Source organism: Orycteropus afer, unplaced genomic scaffold (genome assembly GCF_000298275.1).
Source record: "Orycteropus afer afer isolate SDZICR_OR568_19922 unplaced genomic scaffold, OryAfe1.0 scaffold00053, whole genome shotgun sequence".
Taxonomy (NCBI): Eukaryota; Metazoa; Chordata; class Mammalia; order Tubulidentata; family Orycteropodidae; genus Orycteropus; species Orycteropus afer.
Window position 1 is genome coordinate 1,836,266 of NW_006921640.1, and position 10,020 is coordinate 1,846,285.

A 10,020-nucleotide genomic window follows, 5' to 3' on the forward strand; every position below is an offset into this window, starting at 1 on the left:
TTGTTGTATTTAGATCTCTATTAACTGTTTGTGAAGAGCAGCCAAAGATGAGTCAGGCTCTTCTTGATGGTCATTGGCTCATTGGTGGAGATGGAAGTGGTGGCTCTCACTCAGTAAGTGAAGCTGCAGGAGGTGTGGGGGTAGTTGTGTTGTATGGGGACTATTGCTGTCTTCTACTGAGTTAAAGAAAAATAACAATTGAATAACCATCAAAAAGTAAAAGCAAATGGACAAAAAAATACACCATGTAATCACACAGCAACAGAAACCAAAAAAAAGAAAAAGGGGAAAAAAATAATAATAACCCTGCAATATCTGGGGAGAAGGCAATAAGAGAAAAAATGTAGAGAAGGAGAACAATGAAGGAAAAAAGTGGGAAAAACACAAAAAGAAAAACAAGGAATGGGGTTAACCATGAGAAAGAAAAAAAGTTGCAACCAGGAACAGGGAAAAGAAATACAGCTGAAAACTAGAACCTGGGAGGGGAGGAATAAAGAATAATAGTAAAAATTACAAAAGTAATAATAATAATAATAGTTTTAAAACAGGCAAAAACAAACAAACTAAAAAACAGAAAACAGAAAAAAAAAAAAAATTGGGCCAGGGCACCCAATCTCCGCCTGAGCTCGCAGACTGGGATGGAATTCCTGCCGGCCCAGAAAGTGGGTGAAGTGAGGGATGGCCACATCCCATTCACCAAGAGGGTGTGGGGTATAAGAGGAACAAGGGGAATGTCTCACCTTTCCAGTCATCCAGGTCCAAAATGTCCTTGGGGTTCCCGGCAAGTGGTACCTGTTCTTAAGTCCCTGGAATCTGGGAGAATGCTTTCGCTTTAAATATCCAAAATGGTCAAGCTGCTTGTAAACATTCAAAATGGCTGTGCCCTCCGGACAGACAAAAGTCCACAGCTCAGCCCGCCTTCCTCTTTGCTGCTTCCCCTTTCATTCCCCAACCGCCAGAGCTGTCCTCCATGCTGTCCCTGGCTAGCAGGGCCAATTTTTGAGGTTAATTCTTAGGTCCTACCACCACTCAGCAATATCCAAGCTGTCTGTGCCGTCAGGATCACTGCCAGACCACAGCTCCGTATGTCTCCTTTTTTGGCGTTTTCATGTAAATTCTTCTGCTAGTTGGAGTTTAGTCACTTCTATATCCTTCCCTTCAAGGCTCAGGGGTCCAGGATTATCTTCTGTATCTGTGTTAACTGGTTCCCTTTTTCTTTGTTGAAGGGGGTCTGTGCAGTGTTTCTGCCTATTCCACCATCTTACTGGAACCTTAATTATTTTCAAGACCCCATGCCAGGCAAGCACAGCACTGCAGGATTCAGTTAGCATTTGCCTTCCATCTCCTTTTGGTGCTTCTTGCATTGTTCAATGTTTTGCCCATAGAATCCTTCAATATGGTAAAATTGAGGCTTGACTATTCTTTCAGTTCTTTCAGCTTGAGGAATACAGAGTGTGTTTTTCTCTTTTGGTTTTCTAACTCCAGGTCTTTCCATATTTCATCATAATACTTTGTCTTCATCTTCTTGGGCCACCCTTTGAAGTCTTCTGTTCAGCTCTTTTATGTCATTATTTCTTCTATTTTTATCTACTTTACATTCAATTGGAAGGAAGGCTGGGCAATCAACTTCTGTAGTGATACTGGCTCGGACACCCAAGGAGGGGTCTCTATGAGTCGGATCAGACTTGATGGCATGAGTTTGGGTGTTTTTTTGTATACATTCAAGAGCAAGTTTCAGAGTCTCTTCTGATTTCATGATGTTATTTTCTTTCATTTTAATGACGTTTTGCTTTTGTCATGTATCATATCATTCATGTTATCCTACAGCTCAAATAGTCTTTGGTCGTTAGTGTTCAATGAGATATATAAGAGAATAAACAAGTAAGCAGAGCATATGATGGGGTATGAAAGATGCCAAGACACAGAAATCTTCAAGAAACCAGGAAATAGAAGCTAAAATAATAAGGACCTTCCTCAATAGCCAGTAGAGAAAGAAAGCCTTCCCCTTGAATCAGCACCTTGAATTCTGATTTCTGGCTTCCTAAACTACGAGAGGGAGCTCTGGTGGCATAGTGCCTAAGGCATTTGACTGTTCACCAAAAGACTGGTGTTTCAAACCCATCAGCCACTCCTTGGAAGGAAAATTGGGCAATCTACTTCTGTAGAGATACCGCCTTGGAAAACCAAGGAGAGGTTCGCTATGAGTCAGGAATGACTCTATGGCAGTAAGTCTGTTTTTTTGGTAAACTATGAGAAAATAAATTTCTGTTTGTTAAAGCCAACTGTTCTGGCTACCTAGTGCCACTCTCACAATATACCACAGATGGGATGGCTTGAACAAATAGGAGTTTATTCTCTTATAGATCGGGAAGCTAGAGGTCCAAGTTCAAAGTGCCAGGCTCTAGGGGCTGTGTGAAAGCCCCTTGATCTTGGGCTTCAGCTCTGCCTCTTGCTCCTGGCCCACTGAAGCTAGAGGCATCTCTTCACTCAGGCAGCTACTGGGGGCGCTGAGGCTAACAAGCTCAAGGTCGACAAATAAAATGACACAGTCCTGATGTTACCAAACCACATGGCAGGCCATTAGTTCAAGTTCACTGAAAGTCCTAAAGTTGGCAGAGCATGGCAGGCTGCTGAACAACAACATGGCTAAATGAAGGGTTCAAGTGTGCCATAAGCTGGAGACTATTCCCAAAGCTGCTTCTTATATAGGGGAAGCAGACTACATACCCAAAGCAGCTACTCAGCTGCTCCAATAGATTTCACCAAGGAGTTAACTACTAATCCCCCCATGGGGAATAACTACATTCAGCTGCCCAGCCACTCAACCAGGCCCAGCCAAGTTGGCACACAAACTTAACCACCACATCTCCCATTTGTGGTATTTCTTTTATAGAAACGCTACATAATTAATGCACATCTTAAGCGAGTCATTGGTCGAGATACAAAAGGAGCAGACTAGGCACAGAAGCAATCAAGCATAAACGGGGAGAGATAAATGCCAGGTGGAGCTATCCAAGGAATGCTGGGAAGAATGCTAGAGGAGCTGAGACAAGGATTTACTCCTAGAATAGACAGACAGAGCCTTTCCCTAGAGTTGGACACTTAATTCCAACTTTTAGGCTCCTAACCTGTGAGAAAATTAGGATCATTTTATTAAAGCCACCCACTTAAGGTATTTCCATTACAGCAGCACAAAGAAACTAAGAAACTTTTCTTCAGCTCTTTCCTTTCCAGGGTTCCTTATTTACTCTGATTGCCCTAGGATCCTTCACCTTGTTGTTCCTACCAGAGAGAAAGTGAATTTTCTTTTAGAATTTTATCTCTTCTGCACCAACACTGCCATAACTTTGTCTGACTTCAAGATAAAGTCCCTAAAACAGGAAATTCACTCTCACTTCTTTCCTTCAACTTTTGACCCCTCCAAAATATGTCCCTTATATGTGAATGTAAAATTCCCTTTCTTTTCTCACTATGCTGCTGTGGACACCTTTGCTCTTTAAATCACATAATATACTGGTCACTACTTATTGATTGCCTCAGTACCCATTTATAGAGGTATGATAGAAAAAGTAAAATGCTGAAAAATGAGAAAGAAAACCTGGTTCTAGTAACCTGATCTTGGCAACCCAAATTATAAAAACACAAAAATTAACCCATAGAAACAAATGTGGTAGATGGTTCTCTAATACTGTCTTAGGTATTTGTTGTTGTTGTTGTATGTGCCGTTGAGTAGGACCTGACTCATAGCGACCCCTCCTTGGGTTTCCAAGGCAGTATCACTACGGAAGTAAATTGCCCATCTTCCTTCCGAGGAGTGGCTGGTGGGTATTAGGTATACAATGAGCTAAATGGGCTTTGGATAAGCTTAGAACCTAATTATTACATGTAAAGTTATTTCTATGGAGACTTTTAAAATACCAATTAACTCATAATGCGTCAAGACTACGATTACCCAGATCTTAATGTTTTATCAATGTCATTTAAAAAAAAAAAAAATTAAAGCTTAAAATACAGTAAATACATTGGAATAAAATCACTTGAGCAGCAGCACATAGAACAAATTTTCCAAAAACAAAAAACAACCTCAAACAAACCAAATCAGTTACCATTCAGTCAATTCCAACTCATAGTGACCCTATCCATTAAGTAACAAAGGCTGTAGCATTAACAGCTAATATATAAATTTTATAGGCATGGGTAAATCAACTTCACCTTATTACTCTTCAAAAGGAAGTGATCATTTTCACAAACAAGATAAGACACTGGATATTACTCTCAGTACTCATAGTTCTCAAAAGCTAACTCACAGCTGAAGAGTAGAGTTCAAACTCTTGCTCAGGAAGGAATGAATGCCAGCCATCTTCTATCACTTCAAACATGGGCCGGTAAAAGAAAGGGTACATCAGAGTGATGGAGTCCAGGGTAGATAAGGCCTAGGGGGTAAAAAGAAAGTAAGTAAAGCAAAAAGGAACATACCACTACTTGAACAAAACATTTTTTAGCTGACAAATAGGTATTAAACAAATGTTATAATAATGAGAGATACCCAGTATATTTCCCTAATATTTTGCTTATCACCAGATATAATTACAGTCTTATTTGAAGCTAATTTCTTTGCTTCCAGTATCTAAAAAGGTATCTGGCACATAACATGCACTCAATAAGTCTTTGCTGCATGAACAAAAGAATGAAAAACTGTGCACACCTAGAAGAAAAATGATAACAACTCATTTTTGAAGGCATTTAATGAAGTCTAATAAAAAGAACCAAATATTTCTGAGGATCAAAGAACAAACAGTTTTTGGGTAGTTGTAAGGCCTTTTCTCAAAACCCAGTCATAAGGTATATAAATGTATGTAAATGATTTAAGATCAGTGTTTGCTCTACCTGTAAGAAAGGGTAATATAGCTCAGTGGCCAAAACTCTGACTGGAGATAGACTTCCAGTCTCAAATCCCAAATCCTAACTGTGCAATAGTTGTTAAGTAATTTAACCACTTTATGCCTCAATTTCCTCAACTGTAAAATGGGGGAAAGAGGTATATTACAGCAAGATAGCAGAATAGGCAGACGAGTTACACAGATCCTCTACAACAAAGAAATGAGAAACCAGTTGAAACAGATATAGAAGATAATCCTGGAATCCTGAGCTTTGAAGGGAAGGATAAAGAAGTAGATTAAATATCAACTAGTAGAAGAATCTGAATGAAAACAGTGAATAAGGAGACAAACTGAGCTGCTGACTGTCAGATGACCTGATGGCACAGCCAATTTGAATATTTACAAGTGGTGTTCTAATCTGGGCAGCAACCTAAGAATCAGCTTTGCATGCCAAGGTGTGCATGGGCAACCACACAGGTGACTTATGACTAGAAAGGAAAAGAGTGAATAAGGAGACAGACAGAGCTGTCCTAAGGCCACAGCCATTTTGAATATTTGTAAGCAGTGTTCCAATGCAAGCAGCAACCTAAGAATAGGCTCTGGTTGTTAAGGACAACATGGGCAATTGCACTGGAGGCTGATGACTAGAAATCAACCATGCCCACATGATTGTCCACACCCAACATACCCACATACCCACACTTCTTGCAGCCCCACCCACTGGGTGACGGCCACTGCTTGCTTCTGCACCAACTGATCAACAAAAGACAGAGAAGACAGAGGGCAATAGCAGCACAATTCACGCTCAAGTGCTCTTCATGAACCGCTAACAGAAATCTGTGCCACATTCTCATTCTCTATCACACCCACCAGGAGACAGGTAGAGAGTGCCTAAGTGCTTCCAACTAGCAAATAGAGGAGTAAAATAGCCCTGTTCACTCAGATATATCAAAATAAAAAAAGGAGGGGGAACTCACACCAACATACAACCACCAATTAAATATAAATAAAATGATATCACAATGTCTCAGAGACATGTAACCATCCCAGTTCACATAAAGAAGCAAGATAAAGCAGTGCAAACAAGAGACAAGGATACAGACCCAGAAAACCTCCCTGAGGAAGAAGTAGCATTGGAACTGCCTGATAAGGAATTCAAAAGAATTATATTTAGGTACCTTCAACAGATTAAGCATCAGATCAAGAAAAATACTGAAAAATTTAAGAAAAACACAGATAAAACTCTAAAACAATTTAGGAAAGTAACACAGAACAGATGCTCCATTGGAGGCACTCACTCAGTTATGTCAAGAGATTTGGAAGACAGCTACCTGGCCAACTGACTGGAAGAGATCCATATTTGTGCCCATTCCAAAGAAAGGTGATCCCACAGAATGTGGAAATTATAGAACAATATCATTAATATCGCACGCAAGTAAGATCTTACTGAAGATAATTCAGAAACGTTTGCAGCAGTATATTGACAGAAAACTTCCAGAGGTTCAAGCCGGATTCAGAAGAGGACGTGGAACAAGTGATATCATAGCTGTTGTCAGATGGATCTTGGCTCAAGGCAAAGAATACCAGAAAGATGTTTACTTGTGTTTTATTGACTATGCAAAGGCATTTGATTGTGTGGATCATGACAAATTATGGATAACACTGAGAAGAATGGGAATTCCTGAGCACTTGATTGTACTCATGAGGAATCTGTACCTTGACCAGGAGGCTGTCGTTTGAACAGAACAAGGGGACACTACATGGTTTAAAATCAAGAAGGGAGTGCGTCAGGGTTGTATTCTTTCTCCACACTTATTCAATCTATATGCTGAGCAAATAATCCGAGATGCTGGACTATATGAAGAAAAACGTGGTATCAGGATTGGAGGAAGAATCATTAACAACCTGAGATATGCAGACGATACAACTTTGCTTGCTGAAAGTGAGGATGACTTAAGGCACCTACTGATGAAGGTTGAAGAATACAGTCTGCAGTATGGATTACATCTCAACATAAAGAAAACAAAAATCCTCACAACTGGACCAATGAGCAGCATCACGATAAATGGAGAGAAGATTGAGGTTGTCAAGGAATTCACGTTGCTTGGTTCTACAATCAATGCCAATGGAAGCAGCAGTCAGGACATTAGACGACATGTAGCATTGGGAAAGTCAACTGCGAAGGAACTGTTTCAAGTGCTGAGGAGCAAGGATATCTCTCCTTAAGGACTAAGGTGTGCCTGACACAAGCCATGATATTTCCAATCGTCTCGTATGCATGTGAGAGCTGGACAATGAATAAGGAAGACCGAAGAAGAGTTGATGCTTTTGAGTTGTGGTGCTGGTGAAGAATGCTGAAAGTACCATGGACTGCTAAAAGAACTAACAGATCTGTCCTGGAAGAAGTGCAGCCAGAATGCTCCTTGGAAGCAAGAATGGCCAGACTTCGTCTCACCTATTTTGGTCATGTTGTAAGAAGGGACCATTCCCTGGAGAAGAATGTCATGCTTGATAGGGTGGTGGGTCGACGAAAGAGGGAGAGGCCTTCAACGAGATGGATTGACACGGTGGCTGCGATGATGGGCTCAAGTACAGCAGGGATTGTGGGGATGGCGCAGGATCGGGCAGTGTTTCGTTCTGCTGTGCATGGGGTCACTATGAGTCGGAAACGACTCGATGGCACTTAACAACAACAACAACAAATACAGAACAAATTGACAAAATAAACTAAAAATTAGAAACCATACAAAAACAACAAATAGAAATTCAGAACATTAATACCAAGATTTCAGAAATAGATAACATATCAAATGGGCAAAGTAGTAGACTCGAATCAGTGGAAGACAAAATGAGATTGAAAACAAATCCTTCAACAATACACTTTTCTAAGGAATCAATCAGAAAAAAGATCAAAACAAAATGAAGAAAGATTCATGTGGGATACCATCAAGAGGAATAACTTACATGTGATTGGAATTCCAGAACAGGAAGAAGCAAGTAAAACCACAGAGAAAACTGTCAAGATTTGTTGGAAGATAATTTCCCTATTATGATGAAAGATGAGACGATAACTATTAAGAAGTTCAAAGAACCCCAAACAGGATACATCTCAAAAGAAAATCACCAAGACTTATCATACTCAAACTCACCAAAACTAACAACAAAGGATGAATCCTGAAAGCAGCACCACAAAAAAACAAAATCCAAACTCAATGTCATTAAGTCATTTCTGACTCATAGCAACCCCCACTGGGTTTCCAAGGATGTAAATCTTTACAGAAGTAGATCACCCTGTCTTTCTGCCATGAAGTGTCTGGTGGGTTTGAACTGCTGACCTTCAGTTAGAAGTCAAGTGCCTTATCCATTATGCCACTAAAGCTCCTTGAAAGCAGCACAGGAAAGACAAGTTACCTGCAAAGGGCAACCAATAAGACTAAGTTCTGATTTCTTGGCAGAAACCATGCACGAGAGAAAGCAACAGGATGATATATATAAAACCCTGAAAGAAAAATATTCCCAACCAAGAATTATATACCCTGCAAAACTGTCTCTCAAATATGATGGTGAAATTAGGGCAATTCCAAATAAACAGAAATTAAGGGAATTTGTTAAAACCAGACCAACCTTACAAGAGATGCTACTTGGAGTCCTTCTGATAGAGAACTAACAGCAGACAACAACCAATGATTAATACACATGATGACATAACCCAGACACTAACCCAGTTATAGAAGTATCTAAAGTAAACTAAGCTTACAAGACTGTAAACAGGGACCTGAGACATCAATTGGTAAAGGAGGACAACCACAAACCAAAAAGAGGGAATAAATAGTATAGGTACAGAACTTCCAAATGGTGAGGAAGTCAAGACAATTGTGAGATAAAGCAGACTGTTCTAAACTTGGGAAGAAAATTATAAATCAAAGAGTAACCTCAAAAAAAAAATAACAAACTTTCTCATAAAAATAAAAAAGAGGAAAGGCACAAATATTTAGCAAATACAAAAACAATAGCAAAGAAGGAAATGATAACAAAATTAGCAAACAAAATGAGCTCAGCAAAGAAAATTATATGGAACAAAGAAAGCAGCAACACCATGAAAAAACACATAACAAATGACAGCAGTAAATTTATATTTGTCGATAATTATACTGAATGTAAAAGAATAAAATATACCACTCAAGAGATGAAAAGTTGCAGAATGGATAAGAAAACATGACCCATCAATATGCTGTCTATAAGAGACTCACCTTAGACATGAAGACAAAATCAAAGGTTGGAAAAGATATATCAAGAAAATAGCAATCAAAATAGAGCAGGAGTGGATATAATAATTTCTGATAAAATTGACTTTAAGATAAAAACTACCATAAGAGACAAAGAAGAACATTATATAATGATTAAAGGATCAATTGAACAGAGTACATAACCATAATAAATATCTATACGCCCAATGAAAGAACCCCAAAGTACATAAATCCAACTTTAATAGACTTGAAAAAACAAATAGATGATGCCACAGTAAAAGTTGAAGTCTTTAATACAACATTTTGAATGACAGACAGAACAACTGGAAAGAAATTCAACAAAGACATGGAAGAACTAAACAATGCAATCAACCACTTTGAGCCTACAGACATCTACAGAACACTTCACCCAACAACAGCACAATATTCTTTCTTTTTCAGTGCATATGGAACATTTTCCAGAATAGACCATATGGCAGGTCACAAAGCAAGCCTCAAAAAACTTAAAAACACTGGAATACTGCAAAGGATCTTCTCAGACCACAATGCTATAAAATTAGAAATCAACAACAGGAAGATCAACAGAAAATGAGCAAACATATGGGAACTGTGAATAACACCCTTCTAAAGAATTACTGGGTAATAGAAGAAATTTTAAAAAATGAACTTAAAAAATTCCTTGAATCAAACAAGAATGAAATCACAACATACTAAAATCTTTGGGACAGAGCAAAAGCAGTGATCAGACAGCAATTGATAGCAATAAATGCACACATCAAAAAAGAGCCAAAATCAACAAACACCTTAACATCTCCAACAATCAGAAGAGCAGCAAAAAAAAAAAAAAAAAAAAAAGCCTACAGTCACAAGAAAAGAAATAATAAAGATTCAAG

The 10,020-nt window shown here is 38.9% G+C and overlaps 1 protein-coding gene across 1 annotated transcript in view; it reads right to left on the bottom strand.

Moving 5' to 3' along the window:
• The window catches only part of MTMR9 (myotubularin related protein 9), a 94,133-nt gene that overhangs the window by 47,450 nt on the left and 36,663 nt on the right, over nucleotides 1-10,020 (bottom strand). The window contains exon 3 of the mRNA XM_007938711.2: nucleotides 4,308-4,433. Coding sequence (XP_007936902.1) covers nucleotides 4,308-4,433 — 126 coding nt within the window. The remainder of the gene's footprint in view (nucleotides 1-4,307; nucleotides 4,434-10,020) is intronic.